The 17,991-nt window shown below is 57.5% G+C and overlaps 5 protein-coding genes across 5 annotated transcripts; 3 read left to right on the forward strand and 2 right to left on the reverse strand.

Moving 5' to 3' along the window:
* Nucleotides 1–312: 312 nt before the first annotated feature.
* On the forward strand, nt 313–1,816 carry CGCS363_v001612 (Eukaryotic translation initiation factor 3 subunit L; the record flags this gene model as incomplete). Its single annotated transcript, XM_036633461.1, has 2 exons — nt 313–1,668; nt 1,733–1,816. The coding sequence occupies 2 exons, from the start codon at nt 313–315 to the stop codon at nt 1,814–1,816; spliced, it is 1,440 nt and encodes a 479-aa protein (XP_036502331.1).
* Nucleotides 1,817–8,521: 6,705 nt separating this feature from the next.
* On the forward strand, nt 8,522–11,384 carry CGCS363_v001613 (Universal stress protein A family protein; the record flags this gene model as incomplete). Its single annotated transcript, XM_036633462.1, has 3 exons — nt 8,522–8,913; nt 10,262–10,637; nt 10,707–11,384. The coding sequence occupies 3 exons, from the start codon at nt 8,522–8,524 to the stop codon at nt 11,382–11,384; spliced, it is 1,446 nt and encodes a 481-aa protein (XP_036502332.1).
* A 771-nt stretch (nt 11,385–12,155) lies between these two features.
* On the forward strand, nt 12,156–13,793 carry gpr89 (Golgi pH regulator; the record flags this gene model as incomplete). The annotated part of the gene is made up of 1 exon (XM_036633463.1): nt 12,156–13,793. One exon carries the CDS (start codon nt 12,156–12,158, stop codon nt 13,791–13,793), a length of 1,638 nt encoding a protein of 545 aa, XP_036502325.1.
* A 214-nt stretch (nt 13,794–14,007) lies between these two features.
* On the reverse strand, nt 14,008–15,454 carry Pm20d2-0 (Peptidase M20 domain-containing protein 2; the record flags this gene model as incomplete). The annotated part of the gene is made up of 2 exons (XM_036633464.1): nt 14,008–15,041; nt 15,097–15,454. 2 exons carry the CDS (start codon nt 15,452–15,454, stop codon nt 14,008–14,010), a joined length of 1,392 nt encoding a protein of 463 aa, XP_036502326.1.
* Nucleotides 15,455–16,112: 658 nt separating this feature from the next.
* On the reverse strand, nt 16,113–17,915 carry CGCS363_v001616 (Heterokaryon incompatibility protein 6, OR allele; the record flags this gene model as incomplete). Its single annotated transcript, XM_036633465.1, has 1 exon — nt 16,113–17,915. The coding sequence occupies one exon, from the start codon at nt 17,913–17,915 to the stop codon at nt 16,113–16,115; it is 1,803 nt and encodes a 600-aa protein (XP_036502327.1).
* Between the last annotated feature and the right edge of the window lie 76 nt (nt 17,916–17,991).

Below are 17,991 nucleotides of genomic sequence, written 5' to 3' on the forward strand. Positions count from 1 at the left end.
ACGGCCACACACATCCCGCAGAAGGTCACGTATTGAGGGGGCATTTTGCTGAGGTTATCGCGAGCGGACATCAAATTTTGCCCACCCCCACTCCCACCCTCCCTCCTCCTCCCCCCCGAACGAGACAAGCGATCGCTCCGAGAACGACCGCCGCACCGCCTACCTGTCCTCAACCACCACCCCGCGAGCCGACAGACGACGAGCAATTTTGCCGTCCTCCTCTTTTTCTTTTCTTTCCTCCTTTCTGTTCTTTTCTTTTCCAGGTAACGAACCCGGAGAAGGATAGAACCGACACCGATCACCCAAAAAAAAATGAGCGGCTACCAGAACGGAGAGCGGCCCGTCCGCACCATGGACGACGACAGCGACGTCGAGGAGGAGGCCCTCGTCAACGACTACAAGGAGCAGGTCCAGTACGAGGATGGCATCATCGGCGAGGACCTCGAGCAGGTCAACAGCCTGACCATGGCCCAGCAGACGGACGACATCCAGTCGCGTCTCGCCGCCGCCGCCCAGCCCCTCGACTTCTCCGCGCCCCTCGAGGTCAAGTTCCAGAGCTACGACAGCTACTGCTCGCTCTTCCACTTCATCCTCAACTCCGAGGGCCCCGTCGACCTCGAGCCGCCCTCGTACTACTGGGCCTGGGACGTCATCGACGAGTTCATCTACCAGTTCAACTCCTTCTCCTCGTACCGCATGCGCATCGCCCGCCAGGCCTCTAACGAGGAGGAGATGCAGGTCCTCAAGGAGAACCCCAACACCTGGGGCTGCTACTCGGTCCTCAACGTCCTCTACTCGCTCATCCAGCGCTCCCAGATCACCGAGCAGCTGGCCGCCATGCGCCGTAACGAGGACCCCATGGCCGTCGCCGGCGAGTACGGCACCAAGAACCTGTACCGCATGCTCGGCTACTTCTCCATCATCGGGCTGCTGCGCGTCCACTGCCTGCTCGGTGACTTCAGCCTCGCCCTCAAGACGCTCGACGACATCGAGCTCAACAAGAAGGCCATGTTCGCCCGCGTCATGGCCGCCCACTTCACCACGTACTACTACGTCGGCTTCTCCTACATGATGATGCACCGCTACGCCGACGCCATCCGCATGTTCAACCACATCCTCGTCTACGTCAGCCGCACCAAGAACTTCCAGAAGAATGCCCAGTACGACTCCATCACTAAGAAGAACGACCAGATGTACGCCCTCATCGCCATCTGCGTCGCCTTCCACCCCACCCGTCTCGACGACACCATCCACTCCGCCCTGCGCGAGAAGTACGGCGACCAGCTCCTTAAGCTCCAGCGCGGCGGCCCCGAGTCCCTGCCCATCTTCGAGGAGCTCTTCCGCGCCGCCTGCCCCAAGTTCATCTCCCCCGTGCCCCCCGACTTTGACAACCCGGAGTCCAACATCGACCCCGTCGAGCACCACCTCGCCATCTTCATGGACGAGGTCAAGACCAACATGATGAGCCCCACCGTCAAGTCCTACCTGCGCCTCTACACCACCATGGACCTCAACAAGCTGGCTGGCTTCCTCGAGGTCAAGCCCGACGAGCTCCGCTCCTGGCTCCTCGTCAACAAGCAGCGCACCAAGCAGCTCCGCTGGACCGACGGCAGCCTGTTGGACGGCGACCTGGTCAACGTCAGCGACCTTGACTACGCCATGCAGGGTGTAAGTAGACCCCTCTACGTTCACGATTCTCAAATACAGCAGCAAAGCTAACATGCGATTTTAGGACCTGATCCACATCTCCGAGGCCAAGGTCGGACGCAAGCTGGTGGACTGGTACCTCCGCAACCTCTCCCGCACGTACGCTTGAGCGATGGCAGAGAACTAGGGCCCTATACAACCAGGAGGCAAGAGTGATGTGCAGCTGGCCACATATTGGAAAACAGGGGAGAGACAGCTGTGTGTTGAGAGAGGGGGCCGACCAGGTTTGGGCAGAGAGAGTCCCTATGTACCAGACCTGCCGTCGGGAGGTGAAAACTTTTGATCTCCTCGTCACTGACGACATTTGTGGTCGAGGCAGACGAAGGGGAGAGAGGGGAGAAAAGCAAAATCATGGGATGGTAAAACGAGGGAGGCCCGGAGGATGGGATGCTCGCATTGTTACGGCGTTCAGGCGTCTTTGCTTCCTGGAACACTGGGCCTGGTTGGCTGGGCGGGATGAAGTGAACCAAAGGGAATAATTAGAATTGAAGAGTACGATCGATGTCCATTCCGAATCAATTCGAGGTCTCAGGGGGAAGCGAACGATGTGCGGAAGGCTGAGACGGAGAAAAAGGGTTGCCCCAGGGCCAGGGCTCCCTGGTGAATGGGACAAGATCACTCATGTAGAGCTCGTCGCGCCGATCGAGGCTGCTCCTACCCGGAGAGTTTCACTGGCTGCAGGCGGGCAATGTTCCGGAAAGAAGTCAAGTCAAGAGATTCAGTCAAGATCGGTCTGTGCCGTGTGCCTCGTACCCTCGAAATGAGAAGGCTTTGTGATGAGGTCGTCGAGCGCAACCTATTTTTGTCACCTCGACGTTGTGCCTTAGATTACTTTCCTCGCGTGAAAGCCCCTGACGTGAAACCTGGCGAGAGAAACACGCCAAGGCCTGCGCCTGGGTACGTTTGCAGTTTTGATGCAGTTTTTGATGTCCGGACATGTGCTTCTGGGAATGTGCGGACATTTTTCAAAGCCTCCGGTCGCTGCGGTGTTGAACCTTGACACCCGCGGCGGTTGAACGGGCTGAAGTTGCCACGGGAGGGGGAAAGCCTGGAGCGTCCCCCGAGGCGGGGAGGGTGACGGGAGCGAGGGGCTATCCTGGTCCCTCGTCCGGGAATCTCAAGGCGGAGGCTGAGATCTAACCGTTCAGATAGAAGCGTTTGCCAGATCCCATAGACGACCGCCGGCCCCTTGACCCCGCGGTCTCCATGGATGATGGAACCGCCTCCCGCACTCCCGATGGCCGATTATCTTGCGACGATGAAGCGGAGCCCGCGGGGAATATGCCTTCCCATTCAGGCATTGTGTCCGTCCTCACGCCTGCGTCGGCAGACCGGGGAAATGATCGGGAGGGACGGGCTGATCCGCACAGAAAAATTGGAGGCCTATATTCCCCAAGGAACATTATCTGGTGTGGTTGAACATGTGCCACTTGCGTGAGGCTAGCGGTTTAATGTTGAACGGTGTCTCACGTTATTCGCTCTAGCTGTCCTAGATTCTTGCTCTTATGTCTTGGCTGAGTTTCTGCGAGTCAGATTTGTCCTGCGTGTGTGCGTGTGCTTGTTTCGTTTGTCTCTTGTAGTTGCCAAGAGTTTACCTTGAGGTGTGATCTGGGAATCCGACAGAAACGCAGATCACGGGCGCGCTTGACGTCGTCTTCTGGGTCAACTGGGGTGTTGGCGGAGACTCGACGATGGATGAGGATGTTGTCGCTCGGCTATTGCAGGTGCATCGGCATGCAGGATGGCGAGCGCGCAGGATTACGTTTGAACTTACGCAAGCGATCGCGGAATCTAGAAGTGAGGTTGCAGATTTGCACAATCTCTGCTCTTGGCTGACAGGAAGCGCTGGTGATGAGTGGTTGTCGGCTGTAAGTCAGATAGGAAAGCTGCACGAAGGGAGTAGATGAGAGGTCGAGCTTAACGAAATGGCTGACTGTGTGCCACACAGCAACGTTAAAGCTGCGTCAGGGCCGCTTTGATAGACCTCACACCGCATCTATTGTCACCGTAAATGCCATCCGAAGATGCGACAGCGTGGCGCGCGATTAGCCCTCCTCAGCCCACGATCTGATTTCAATTTCACGCTGACAAGTAGCCGGTTTGTTGCACCGTTATCTTTCAAGGCTTTTTGATGTGCCGTCGATCAGCGGCGACAACAGGCAAAAACGGCGCAAAGACGTCTGAAATTAACATCAATCATGAAGTCGACAGCTCCCACCGGCGGGGTGAAAGTTGATAGATGACAAGCGACGACCGCCCCCGACCAAACCCGTGGCTCAGGCAAGCCATTTGGCTGGTCGGTTGATTGCAAGCCGATAGGGGACCTTGCTCGATTTGTTTCGGTGAGCCTGCAAGAAAAAGCGGCACAGATTGTCTCTGCGCATCTTGTCGGTGAGAGGTAACACAGCAAGTGTGAGACGTTATCGATGACAAGGACGTGCAGGCCGGAAGATCGGGACTGATTTCTGGGCAGACCAATGTGCTGCGAATGGCATCATGGGCCATGGCAACCACAGGAATATTCCAGATGGCGAGGAATGAGCGAAGATGGGCACCATCTTCACTCTCAGCTTGGCATGGGCTGCCTCTTCCCGACCGCTTGTGGTTGCCGGCTTGGTATCTTGGAAACACGTCCCTTTTGGCTTTGCATGTTTCCCTTCTCGGGCTTACTGTCTTGTCTCGACAGTGGAGGGCGCCAGGGAGCCAACCCCTCGAGTCGAACCCCAGTGACCAAGACGGCTTCCTGCGACGTCGATGGGTCCTGGCCAAGAGATTTGCGCGCCGAAGAAGAGGGTAAGGAAGCGAGCCGCCGCCCACCCAAGCCCATCAAGCCCTGCACGTCGTCGGGTCACAGAAGTGAAAAGAAACCCAGGGCTAGGGGGCACCAAAGCAGCACAAAAGATACAGTTGTCTTGGCGCGGGCCTTGGCGTTGGGCACGAAGTGTGGATTGGCTGGGCCGGCTTGCGAGGTTGGCTGACGGGGCTCTCATCAGAGGCATGCCGGCTCATTAACGAGATAAAATGAAAAGAAGCAAGGTTGGAGTTGTGAGCCAGAAGAAGCGGTTTAGGGCGGCGCGCACACCGACTCGAGGTTGCTGTGAGGACCGCGGTGGACGACAACCTTCTCATCCATCCTGGATGCTGGAAGCCTGGGACCGACATGGTTGAGTGGTTTGCCAAGACCGTGTTGGAGGTTGACGAGTGGACGAGAAGAACGAGATGGAGGGTCGCGGTCGTGATCAGTCGAGCAAGTGAGCAACGGGGACAATCTTAGCACTCGGAGAGCCGTCTGGGCAGACGTGGGAATGCGTCGGTCCAATGCGATGTTGAGTGTGCTTGTGCAGTAGCTGTGCTTGGTGTTTGGCGCAAACTGCTGGCGATGAGGCCCCCCGGAGAACCTAGAGGAACTCGGCGGAGGGGCCCGCTGGCTGCGACAATCCGCTTGGCGTACCAAGCTGCCGCGTGCCGCCGCCCACGTTGGTGGGATTTTTGGGTTTCGGGGGTTTGTGAGACGGGAAATATGGGAATGTGGTATGATGGTGAGGAGGTTTCGCAGAGAAGATGGCGACAGAGGGCAAGGTGTGCGTAGGCATCATGTATGTCCCAGTCGAGGCGTGCCACGGTGTAGCATTCGCCGAAATGCCTGGTTGAAAGCGTGGTTCTAACGGCGTCTGATGCGCCAGGCACTCTGTAAGGTGTCTGTAGTAGTCTAGGTACCGTCCACGTCGGCGTACGTCAAGGAGGGCCACTGACAGAGGCACGCCGGCCCCCAAAGAGCGCCGTCATGCCATGTCATGTCATTGCAGGCGCGGACAGCACCGTGGTAGCAAACACCGGGCAGACTCGAGAGCAGCAGGCGCCGGGGTGCGGATCGCGAATGCTTAGGTATCCGTACGGATAGGGATAGGTATGGGCGAATATCCGAAGAGTCGTTCATTCCGTCGGTTGGAGTTGAGTCGAGTCAGTTCTGGTCGAGCCGCGGCCGTCTCGATAGAGGGTGTAAGTGTGCAGCAGTCCGGCGACAGGGATGAGGCAGTGGCGGGTGCTTGGAAACGGGTCCCGAGAAGCTTGAAAGGCAGGCAGATGTGTAATGAGAGCCGTTAGAGGCACTGGATGATTGGACTCGGTACTTGGGTGGTCTTGGCGAGTTTTGGGTGGTGTTCTCAGGTTATTTTGGGGCTGGCGACCGGATCCTGGGACTGGGGAGCTGTCTAGGCGGGCAGGGCATGCGGTCCGAAGGTCGTGAGGGATGAGATATGAGATGAGATCGCCGGAGAGTTAACGTGCCTGGCTGATCTTGTGTCGGGCGGGTGCTGTGAATGGTAGGGTTTTCCTTGAAAAGAGGTCCTTTGGGATGGGTAAAAGTGGGAGACGAGAAGGCGATGATGTGGTTCTGTCTCTTTCTGAAGCAAACGGAAAGAGTGTTCATCGGGCCTTCCTCCGTGCTGTCGTCCAGTACCATTCTCCATTCCAGGAGGGCAGGATCAGGTGCAGCAGGTGCAGCTGGACCAGCAGGTGCCTGGCTGTGGCCCTAGCTTCCCCAGCTACACCTCACCTGCCTTCAGCTGTCTTGGAAGGCACCTACGGGCAGGTACTTGCTGCGATACCTGCCTCGTGGGCAAAGTAGAGGTTCCCTCTTGACTTTCCATGCCCTTCATTCCTAATCAAACTGAAGTGCTCTTTCCTCCAAAGGCTATTTCTTTTCGGCGTCGTAAGTAGAGAAGGTGCCATGTTCCGAGGTAATAGTCATTCTTTCCAATTAAATACTGCACACATTCCTAAAAGACTCTCTTGCCTCACCTGTATCCTACTTCTACTTCTAAAGTGTAAGGCAGGTAGGTGTAAGGAAGGTAAACCCCTGCCTTCCCTCAAGACACCCAGTGCCTGCTTCCCGGGCCCCTCCCCTCCATCTCGTGCCCCGTCCTCCATTCTCCTCCTCCACCCTTCCGCCGTCATCCTTGGATCCCTCACCTCGCCCTTCCCCTTTCAGCAGCACCAGCACCACCACCATCCTGTTTGCCTTTGCCAGTGTTGGTATTCCCCCTCCCCTGGAAGCTTCCCTCCTCTCCACCATGCAGCTGGCAGACTCACACTTCAACTCAGCATCAAGACCCAGGCTGTCTGGGTCTGGCCAGGGCACCGCAGCGCACCCCTCACATATCCTTGCTGCTCCATTGCTGCTACGGCTGCTGCGTTGCTGCTGGTTGCATGCCCTCCAAGGCCCACGGCGCTGTGCGTCACATTCAAGATGTGCACCCTCCCTCCGCCTCTTGCAAACGAGGAAGGGGCAGAAAAAAAAAAGTAGAATGCCCTTGTACTTAGATGAGAGAGATCCTCCGCATGCAAGACCTGCTTGCCCTACAGACACAGACACCCGACTTATTCTTTTTTGCACGTCCACCTACCTCATGCCCATCCAGGTGTCTCTGTGACGGACGGCTATTTGCTTTTCCTCTCGCATCATAACGTAACCGACGCATGCCCAGACTTTTACAACACCATTCTCGAGCTTCTTCTCTTCCCAGTTGTCTTATCCTCTCCCCATTCCACGCCGTCCGCGCCGCTGCTCCCCGCAGCCAAGATACTGGACTCCTTCTCCGGCGCATGTCTACCACGAACTCGGGTCCCGACTGTTGCGTACCTTTCCGCTGCATTCTTCCCGCTTGGGTACTTCTTCGGTGGCTCCATCTCGTTTAGCCAAGCTCATCTCTGCGCGGCGCACCGTCGACTCGACAGCTGCCATCCCGGTCAACGATCACCTGCTCACCTCATCTCGTCGGCCTGGTCTGGTCTGGTCTGCTACCCAAAGTCACAGCAGCAGCAGCAACCCAAACCATATTTCCTGACCCTTCGGACCTAGGAGACGCGCTACTGCCACGCCACACCCCGTCTCGTTAGAACTCCCTCTCTTGTATCGACAACAACACCATCTCCAGGCAAATCTGCGCCTTGTGAGGCCCCGCCAGCCTTGGCATAACCGCCTCTTACATACGCCGAACCGCTTCCATAAAAGAAGACGCTCCGCAGCCAAACCCACGCGCGCCCACGATACCCAGCCCTGCTCAGCTTTGCCGAATCACCAACACCGGAGTTTTTTTTCCTCTTTGCCCAGTCTTTTTTTCGGATCCTCCTCCTTCGAAAATTACCTTTTTGTCGACCAGCCTTATTACACAGAAGGTTTTCCGCACATGGCAAAGCAAGAGTAAAAGTCAATACCACATCAGACTTCACCTGAATCAGCATCGACCCGTGCCAACAACCACAACTACCGCCCTCTGCCTGTATTCGTACCGTCGCACCCGTCCGAGCTATCGTATCTTGCCAGGAGCACACAACGGCCAGAAACGCTCTGACCGTCTCTGTTCGATTCGCAAGCCAGTCGACAGACGCCCCTTTCCTGCTTTAGACCGTGTAGTCAGTCCACCATCAGCCATCTCCGCGCGTAAATCCACACCGTTGGGGCTTTTTCTTTCTTTCAGCTGGTCGGTCCACGGAAGACGTCTCGTTTCGCGACTGCGATCCACTCTTTTAGGGGTCCAGCCGAAGTGCGACTTTGCAACCAACATCTGCTGGCCGCGAATTGCTCCCTCAGTCCCTCATGCTGACCGGGTTTCCACAGCTGTCGTGAAGCCTACCGATGCGGCCAACAGACAACTGGCGTAGCGTATTCCTGCTGCCCCAAAGCTCAAAAAAGAAGAACAAGAAATCCACAAAAGACACACCCTCGCCGCCGCTGCCCCCGCCGCCGCGCAAGATATCTTTGCCAAAACCTTCACCGCCACCGCAGACTCAGAACCCTCCCCGACGACACACGATGTCGGGTCCTAACCCCCGTACGACGCTCCCCGTCCAGAGCCCCGACTCAGCGGACATTTCGCCCAAGACCCCGTTGCAGCCCAAAGACAAGTCCAAGGCGGATTACTTCTCCCTCGAGTCGCAGAAGAAAGAGGAGGATGCTAAGGGTGGAGATGCTGGAGCGTTGAGCCGTGCTACGACACTCTCGAGCTTTGCAAGTCCGTCTTTGGAGAGCGCAAAAGGAAGCTTCTCTGCCGAATCGTCCAGGACCGAGTCGTTCGCCGGAAGGCATAGGGGGTCGTCGATAGGATCGCTGACGTTTGCACCGGTTCGAAACCTATCGCTGCCGCAAGGAGCCAAGAGAACAACAGACAAGGAGCGCATTAGAGCGTCGTCTCCTGCTCATGACAGGTAAGCGCAACAATTTCCTCGCTGTCCCTCGTTTGAAATGCACACTCCACCGGAGACGTTGGACGTTGAGGCTCCGAGTTGGGGCAGCCGAACCTTTTATCAGGTCGAGCGAAGATGGGCAATGTCGCCGGCAAAGTCGGATGCACAAGCTGCAGTGTGGCATGGGAGCCTGTCTAGCTCATATGCTTATGCTGCCTTACCTACCGTGATATCTGTATACCTCACGCAGTGCAGCAGCTTTCCAGTCGATCGGCAACATGCAACGAATGAAGAACCTCCTGGGTCCAGTCACAGCCGACGTTTCCGCGGCATACATATCTGCAAGCCAACTTGTCCTGGTTGGCGCAAACAACAGTACATGAAGGATAGTTTGGACTTGTAGGGTGCGGCCGTCACTCACACGTACCCACCTCTTATGACTTCCCAAAGCAGCAGTTGGGCAGCATGCTTGATGCGGGGGAGAATGCGACAGTCGACTGGCTGCCCATTGAAAGCTGCCAAAGACGGGGGATGCGGGATGCGGGTGCTGACTCCAGTGTCTGACGGTCGTGGAGCTGGGCCGGGAATGGTGGGGTTCGACGACACTGCCGCCGCCGCATCCCAAGTCTAACCTTAGTCATGACGGCGTCTCTGCGGGAAAGGACCCCTTCTTCATGCGAAACAAGCATCAACCGAGTTGCCAATGTTGTTGCTAGGACGAACTGCCTGGGATTGCGCCCATTGCACAAACAACAAACAACAAAAAATATTCAAGAGGCGGAGGCGGAAGGCGTCGTTGTCTACGGTGTTGAAGCCTCTCGACCATCGCCGCACGGTTTATCCCCCTCCATCCGAATGCAGCGGCCAGCAGAACGTTGCAATTTCCCACACGATCACACGACACTGCTAGAAGAGGAGGCGCTGCAATTCGCCAGGGCTGTTCATCATTGACCCCACTACCCCGCTGATTGCGCCTGTGCCTCTTCGTTTACCCTTCACAAAGGAAGGAGGCCGAGGAGGCGCCAAAGTCGCTCATCCACAGCCACGCTTGGCCCGGAATGAGCCGTTTCTAAGCTGGAGGGGGAACGGACGCTGTCAGTGCTGTGTCGCAATCCATCCAACCAGTTTCCCTGCTTTTGGTGTCGGCTGCCTCCAAGTCTCTGTCTCACCACCAAACGCAACACCCAAGGCGCTTGTCGATTTTTCTTCCCCAATCCTGGCCAGTCGCCGTGCCCATTTCCACACTCTACAGCTTTTCTATCACGTCTTCGTCAAACAAAAACTTCGTCGCACAACTCGTTGCGGGCTTTGCTTCTCGCTGACATCGTTTCTTAATGGCAACGCTAACTCAAACCCCCACGCCGGACAGGTTCCAGACACATGTCGCATTCGACAATCTGCCGCTGGGCGAGGCCACTAAGAACAACACGCCGTCGCTGACATTGAATGTCAGACATAAGGGGTACCAGGCACAGAGGAGGTCGCGTACATTCATGGTCGGCGTCGACGAGCACTCCTATTCCGACTATGCGTTGCAATGGCTGCTCGACGAGCTTGTCGATGATGGCGACGAGATTGTGTGCGTGCGCGTTATCGAAAAGGAAGTGCGCACCGATAACGATGCGTACCAAAAGGATGCCAATAAGGTTATGGAGTCGATTCTTAAGCGTAACGGCGCAAACCGAGCCATCAGTGTTGTTTTGGAATACGCCTGCGGAAAACTGCACTCGACCTTCCAGAAGCTGGTGAGTGGCCACGCTGAAATCTCCTGGCGAGCTAAATGGAGAGCACGAAGCTGACGAATATGAACTCAGATCCAAATCTACCAACCTGCTATGCTCATCGTAGGTACCCGTGGTCGATCACTCGGAGGTCTCCAAGGCCTCGTCAACACCCGAAACTCCTTCTCCAAGTACTGTCTGCAGTACTCCCCGGTTCCCGTCGTTGTCGTTCGCCCGACCGAGAAGCGAGAGAAGAAGAAGAATAAGAGACAGAACGACTCGGAGCGACAGACATACGTCAAAATGCTGTCAGCAACGGGGGGCAAGCATGAGGCCGATAGCGAGCGCAGCAGCATGTACGAGGTCGAAATCAGGCATACACCGGACGAGGAAGCCCACCAGGTGGCGAAGGCACTTGGACTGCCTGCTTCTTTCGATCCCACCATTAAGCCAATCGACCCCAATTCGTATCTACAGCCAAGAGGATACAGCAACCTGTCACAGACTACGTCTGCAGCATCGGCCAAAGCACCGCCTAGCACGACCGGCGATAGCGACGACGATGACGATGAGGAGGAAGACGAATTCGAAGTCGTGTCTGGCGACCAGCTCATCAACTCGAACCAGAAGGAAAGGCTCCACAAGATGGAGGTCGGTGAGGCTGCCGCTCTGCTCCGCGAGAACCGGAAGCCGAGTCTTGACTCTACCGGAAATGCAGAGGATGATGAGGATGACGACTCGAAGGAGTCGCGCACTAGTAGCACCGGTTGATGTTACGGACGGGAATGCCAGCGAATTGATGCTGGTTTTCAGGGAATGAGATCAAAAGACGTACAGGAATACATCATCTATGGAGAGGCGTTTTGGTTGCCAACGTGGGCAGGGTATTTTTATTCGAGAGGATGCGTTGCAAAGGTCGCCTTAGATGACCAGGTCGCGATCAAGCGTTTGGCGTAGGTCTCGCTATGAAGAAGAAGCCCACGGGTAGATACCCAACAAAAGAGAGAAATGGCCAGGTACCATTTTATGCTTCCCCATATCGTGACGCAATGTAGCACTGCTCAAGCGGCATCTCGACCAACCTGCATAAGATGCGAAGGACAGCTCCCCATCAAGCTGCAGTGAGTGAGTCTTTCCTCCACGTCGATTGGCCACTTGCGGCAGCCCGGCGGGGCCCTGGGTGGCTTCACCCACCAAATGTGGCTGAAGCTCCAGCTAAGGCCAGGTCATCGTGGCTGGAGCAAACTCCGACAAAGCGTGACGAATGCCATACCTTGTCCTCCCAACGCCCGTCTCAGCAACGGTTGTCCGAACAGATCGACAACATACCGCAGACAATGTCGACCCCAGCCTTGCGAATCCCGCGTTGAAATTTCACCTCGAAACACCAAAAAAAAAAAACCACACAGCTCGCCGATACCAAGCGATGCTGCATCTGTCGCAATCCGAGCACGACGACGAACACTACCACCTCCACAGACACATGTCCCACGCCCATTCGATCCCGACAGCGCGCGAAAGCCCCGCCACAAGCCGCCCCAGATGCCCTGGTTCCGCTTCTTCTCGTCCGCCTGCGACGAGGACGCATGCGCGGCCGTGGACCCCAACGCCGCCCCCTCGACGTTGGGGCTGATATTCTCGCTCTCGCCGTTCCTCCTCACCTTCGCGGCCGTCGCGACGGTCGCCAACCGCTCCATCTTCCCGCGGCTCGCCCGCGTGCACGACGCGCACGACGGCGAGGACCACTACCTGCCCGCCCACGCGCCGGCGACGCTGCGGCAGGCGCACGCGGAGCACGGGCAGAAGAGCGCGCGGCGGCGGGTCGCGGCGGGGGTGTTCTGCGTGACGGTCGGGCTGGCGACGGTGCTGGGGGAGCTGATCCTGTGCGAGGTCTCGGACGTGGTGGGGACGCGGGCGCGGGAGGTCGGGTTGCGGGTGACGGTGCCGACGCTGCTGGTGCTGCTGGTCGGCGTGATCCCGTTCCTGGAGATCCAGAGCGTGGTGGCGGGGGCGGGGTGGAGTTTCCAGAGGGACGGGAGGGGCCGCGTGCCGAGGGTGGCGTGGGGGGTGCAGGGCGCCGTGTTTGCGGGGTGGCTGTTTGCGTTCTGGAGCCTGGGGAGGATGGTCGGGCTGGAGAAGACGCCGGGAGGGGGCGTGTTGAGGGCGTGTCTGGAGCGGATCGGGGTGATTGGGATCTCGTTGATGGCGATGCTAAGCGGGTTCGCGGCGGTGTCGAGCCCGTGGCACACGCTGGGCGCGGTGAATGACCGGCGCAAGAGGCCGGTGACGGAGACGGATATTACGAGGAAGGAGGCCGGACTGGAGGCTACGAACGAGATGCTGATTACCAAGAGGCATCGGCTGCAGGCGCTGGAGCGGAAGGCGCGCGACGCCGCGGCGGCGGCGGCGAGCAGCTCGTCGTCGGGCGGGTTCATGGGCAAGATGCTGGGCGCCGTGAGGGGGATGAACGGCGACGAGGCGGAGATGAAGGCGCTGCGGCTGGAGATTGCCGGGCTCGAGACGATGGAGGCGAACTTGGGCGCGAGCCTGGGCATGATGCGCAGTCGGCGCGAAGCGGACGAGCGGGCCAAGACGGCGTGGGGCAAGGTCCTCGCGGTGCCGCACTTCGTCTTCAGCCTCTACTGCCTGTATCGCATCCTCGCGACCCTGATGGCGACGCTGCGGCGGGCGTACTACCCGGCGGCGAGCTTCAGCTCATCCGACCCGATCAACCGCTTCCTGGGCCTGCTGGCGCGGCACTGGGACCCGAAGCTGGACCAGATCGCGTGGGCGCGGCAGATTTCGTTCCTGTTATCGGGGGTGATCCTCGCGGCGAGCGCCAACAGCGTGCTGCAGACGTTCCGCCTCTTCAGCAAGTGGATGCCGGGCTTGCTGTACCAGGCGCAGGCGAACCTGGCGCTGGTGATCGGGCAGGTGGCGGCGGTGTACGTGATCAGCGCGGCGCTGCTGCTGCGGAGCAACCTGCCGCGGGAGATGGGCAGCGCGGTCGGGGATGCGCTAGAGGGGGCGCTGGAGCCGCGGTTTGTCGACTGGTGGTTTGAGGGGTGGTTCCTGGGCAGCTGCGCGGTGACGGGCGTGGGCGTGTGGATTTCGAGGAAGATTGGGCGGGAGGAGTGGGATGACTTCGGGAGTGAGGAGATGGGGGCGAAGAGGATGTGACGGCACGAGGAGTACTAGAAGAAGTGTCTTGATATTGGCTTGATGAGGAGTCGGGCGTGTATTGTTAGCGATTAGGGATATCATGGGACCATTGTAAAGTATCGATGAAATTCTATCATGAACTTTCTGTCTTTGATATTGACGTATTCGTGAATTATGTTCAGTTTTGTTCGCCTCTGATCCATCTTACACATCTCACAGTTGTACATAGCCATCAGATCCACCAACTCAACAAACCCCTCGCCCTCACACTCTCCTGCTTCTCTTTCTCCTCCATCCCCATATCCCTCCTCCAAGCCCTCTTCACCTCCTCCAACAACCCCTCCTTCGTAAACACATCCACCGCAACCGCCGCCAGCCCCTTGCCCACCTTCAGACTAATCTCATACGCCTCCCTCGTCCCCGCCGCCGCCGCGAACTCGGGGTTATGCGGGCCCTGCCCGCCCTCCCCCGGCGGAATCGCAAAACCCACACTCAGACTCGGCATCGCGTAGCTGATATCTCCCTGATCCGTGCTCGCCATCGTCCGCCCGCGGATCTCGTCCACATCCTCGTCCAGAGGAATCTTCCCCTTCCCGTCTTTCGTGGACAGCGCGTTCCACGCGCGCGTGTAGCTGCGCCCCAAAGGTCGGTTCGGCACGTGGTCCTTGTAGCTCCCCGTCTCAGTGACCTTGAGCTTCGCGCCCGTGGCGAGCGCGCCGGCTTCAAAACAGCGCTGGACCTGCGCGCGCAGCTCCCTCAAGCGCGCCTGGCTGTCGGCGCGCACGACGAAGTCCCCCGCGGCGTACGCGTGGATGATGTTGGGCCGCGCGCCGCCCGAGGTGATGTTGCCCTGGATCACGTCGCCGGGCATGGTCTGCTGGCGCAGCGCGGATAGCGCGGTGTAGGCGGTGACGAGGGCGTCGAGGGCGTTGATGCCCAGCCAGGGGTTCGCGGCGGCGTGGGCCTCGCGGCCGAAGTACTCCACCGAGAAGGAGGTGTAGGCGGAGGTGCGCATGAGGGACGTGTCGGCGACGATGCCTGGGTGCGAGATGAGGTTGAGGTCGACGCCGTGGGCGGCGTAGGCGCCGGCGCGGAGGAGGCGGATCTTGCCGCCGCCGCCTTCTTCCGCGGGGGTGCCGTAGAGGACGACTTTGCCGGGGAGGGAGGGGTGGCGGGAGAGGTAGAGGGCGGTGGCGAGGGCGCCGGCGACGGAGGCGGAGGCGATTAGGTTGTGGCCGCAGGCGTGGCCTATGCCGGGGAGGCAGTCTGGGAGGTGGTGTTAGAGAGATTGGGGGGAGGGTGGGGGAGGGGAGGTGCGTACCCATCTCGGCGTTGAAGGAGACCACGGGGCCTTTGCGGCCGGTGTCGTAGACGGCGACCCAGGCGGTCTCCATGCCGTACGCGGAGGGGGTGACGGACCAGCCGGGGCGGGAGCGCATGAAGGCTGTGAGGGTGTCGTGGGCGATGAACTCTTTGTAGCCCAGTTCGGGGTTGTCGTGGATTTTCTTGTTGGCGGGCCAGAGGTCTTCGGCGAAGGAGTCTACGATGGCGGAGATTTCGTCGAGGGGCGTTGAGAAGAAGGTAGGGTTGGTGGATGGTTTGCAGTCTGAGTGGGAGATGAAGACAAAGTCATCGTCGTCTTCTGCCTCGATGGCATTTGGTGAGATTGGAGTTGCCATTTTGAGATGCGTGCGGTTGCGGTGGGAATCTGAGGGTGCCATCTTGAGAATTGTGTTTGAATCGAGGCCGAGATGAGTGGTGAAAGATGGAAGGTGAAATTGGTGATAAGAGCTGCGACACGACGCGAATGAGACGGGAGGCTGGTGAGGTGAGTGAGGTAGCTACCTCGGTGGGTTTGGGTTCCCCGAGCGGAGGGGCTCCGACGCCGGCCGGTTATCTCCCGGGGTCCAGCTTGCGGGTGGCTTGCGATTGCAAGCTGCCATTTTGGGCTAGCGCTTTCGCTGCTTGTAGGAGGGATCAAGAGGCCTGTGCTGGTGCTGTGGGAGCAGAACTTGATGGATTGCCGACAGGTTGTGAATTTTCCACTCGTTGAATTTGATGCGGTTATCGATTGCGACTTACACCATTGGAGGGCCGGGTTTTTTTTTTTCTGTCGCAAATGACAAGATCGCTGTTATGTAACCGATCCAAAGTCCTTTCTTTGAGAGACCGAGACGCCTTATGGGTGTAGTGGCCGCCAATCAGGGCTCAAGATTTGCTTGCATTGAAGGTCTTTCGAGGTTTTGACCAAGATGCAGAGCCAGTTTGCCATTTTCCATTTTATCAGACACTCGAATTTTCAAAGCGGTTTCAAACAGTTCGTTTGGTAATCCATGCTCAGTGTAGATTGAACACCTGCAACTCCTCAACTCCCAGCTCAACCCTCGCCACCGCCTGCCCGTACATCAATCCATGAACGTACGCATCACCCAGCAGGCGTAAATGGGTTCCCGTCTCGGACGTACCACCAACCTGTGTCTCATCGTCCATGTCCCGGACAATGAAGGGCATTTTACCGCCGGCGAAAACGCAAATTTTGTCTCCGGCCTTGATATCGGGCGGGCCCAGCCCAATGAAACCCTCGGTAGAGATGAAAAATTGACGCCTGCCAGATGCCCTCATCAAATGTTGGATCAACGCCTCTTTGGTTGTCGAGTTGCGGAAGATTTCTAGCTGGGGAAGAGTATCGAAAGAGGTGAGTTCACTGTCCCAGTGCCTCATTAAAAATCTCTCATCATTGTAGCCAGCCTGATTTGCACTCGAGCCGTTGTCATCTAGGAACCCGTCGATCCCGACATCAAGACATATCGTGCACCAAAATGCGTCTGATACGGTACCTCCTCCACGGTATAGCCGATTGGGGTTCCCGTCGATGTCCAACATCTCCCACCACTCGAATAGGTATCTCGGGCTCGTTTCAGTCATGAGAATTCTTTCAAGGCGTCCGACTCTCTCAATCCTATCACAGAACACCCCTTGTAAGCAGAGAATGTTCTCTTCGAAGTTGGAAAAGGGAGTGTAGGTAAGATTCCCGCAAGCATTGTAGCTGTTCAGAAAAGCAAGACGATGGGTAGTCAGATAGAAATCACCCCGGCCGTCGTTCGGGTGGTATTCAGCCCCCCAATCTGGAACCCAAGAGGGGAGCCCGGCAGTGGTTGTTTCTCGATACGCCTGGTTCGCGCAGTGGCTGATAACATCCAGACTCTCGCAGTAGCCCATGACCTCCCGCGTCGTCGACTCAAAGACCTGAGCAGCAGTGAGGGTGTAATCTATTGAAGCCGTTCTGACGCCTCGCGATATTCCCAACAGCCCAAAGACTTTGTCACGAGGGTCTGTTGCTCTTCTAGTACGAAATTTGGAAATCACTTCATCGAACCGCAATTTCTCTCTCTGCAAGCTGGCTCGAACGTTGATCAAGTCTAGCAGCCCTTCCATTCCAACCGTGATGTTGACGTTGATAGTGGTAACGTATTTGTTTCTTTCGAGACAGGAATAGCAACAACGTCTTATGGTTGCATGATTCTTGTAGCTTTCTGCTGCTTTGAGCACATCGGATTCCGATAGTAGCCGAGGCCCGTACTGGTATGTCACTTGTTTTGCAAGAACAGCCTCTTGGACCGTCCAAACGCGCGACCACCATTTGTTGCTGAGGAAATGATACATATGAAACAACTCAGCACGATCCTCCCTTCCTTCTGGCCAGTGCAACTCGCTGTCGGCAGCATGTTTTTGGATAGTCGCCATAGCCTCGAACCCCCACAAAGTCGCTGGACCGAGCCAAACCACGACTTGGGTTGCGCTTGAGTAAATGTCACTCATCCATCGGACTTGCTGATTACGCTCCTGGAAATTCTCTTGATCGATGCAGAGGACGTCCACCCAGAGCATGCGTGCTCGGTCAGGGTATCGAAGATGGCGCAGCGCCGCCTCTAGATTCATAGTGACATTTTTGGCCGTCTGTTGAACTGTAATGAGGCGTGTGTCGCTCGAGTCACCCCATACATATGAAAGAGCTTCGTAGTCATCGGGGCTGTCTAAGGATGTTGTGTGGAGTTCGCAGTTGATACCGTCCGCCTCGTTACCGGCGAGCAGTCTGAGGAGGCGGACTTCGCGTTTAGTGGGGTCTAATACAGTGTACATCGGTAATTGTAATCGCGAAAAAACGTCGGAAGAAAAGTCTCAATGAAGGGATCGACAATCTTGTTTGGTCCAAAAT

Source organism: Colletotrichum siamense (genome assembly GCF_013390195.1).
Source record: "Colletotrichum siamense strain Cg363 chromosome Unknown KSG_Cg363_contig01, whole genome shotgun sequence".
Taxonomy (NCBI): domain Eukaryota; kingdom Fungi; phylum Ascomycota; class Sordariomycetes; order Glomerellales; family Glomerellaceae; genus Colletotrichum; species Colletotrichum siamense.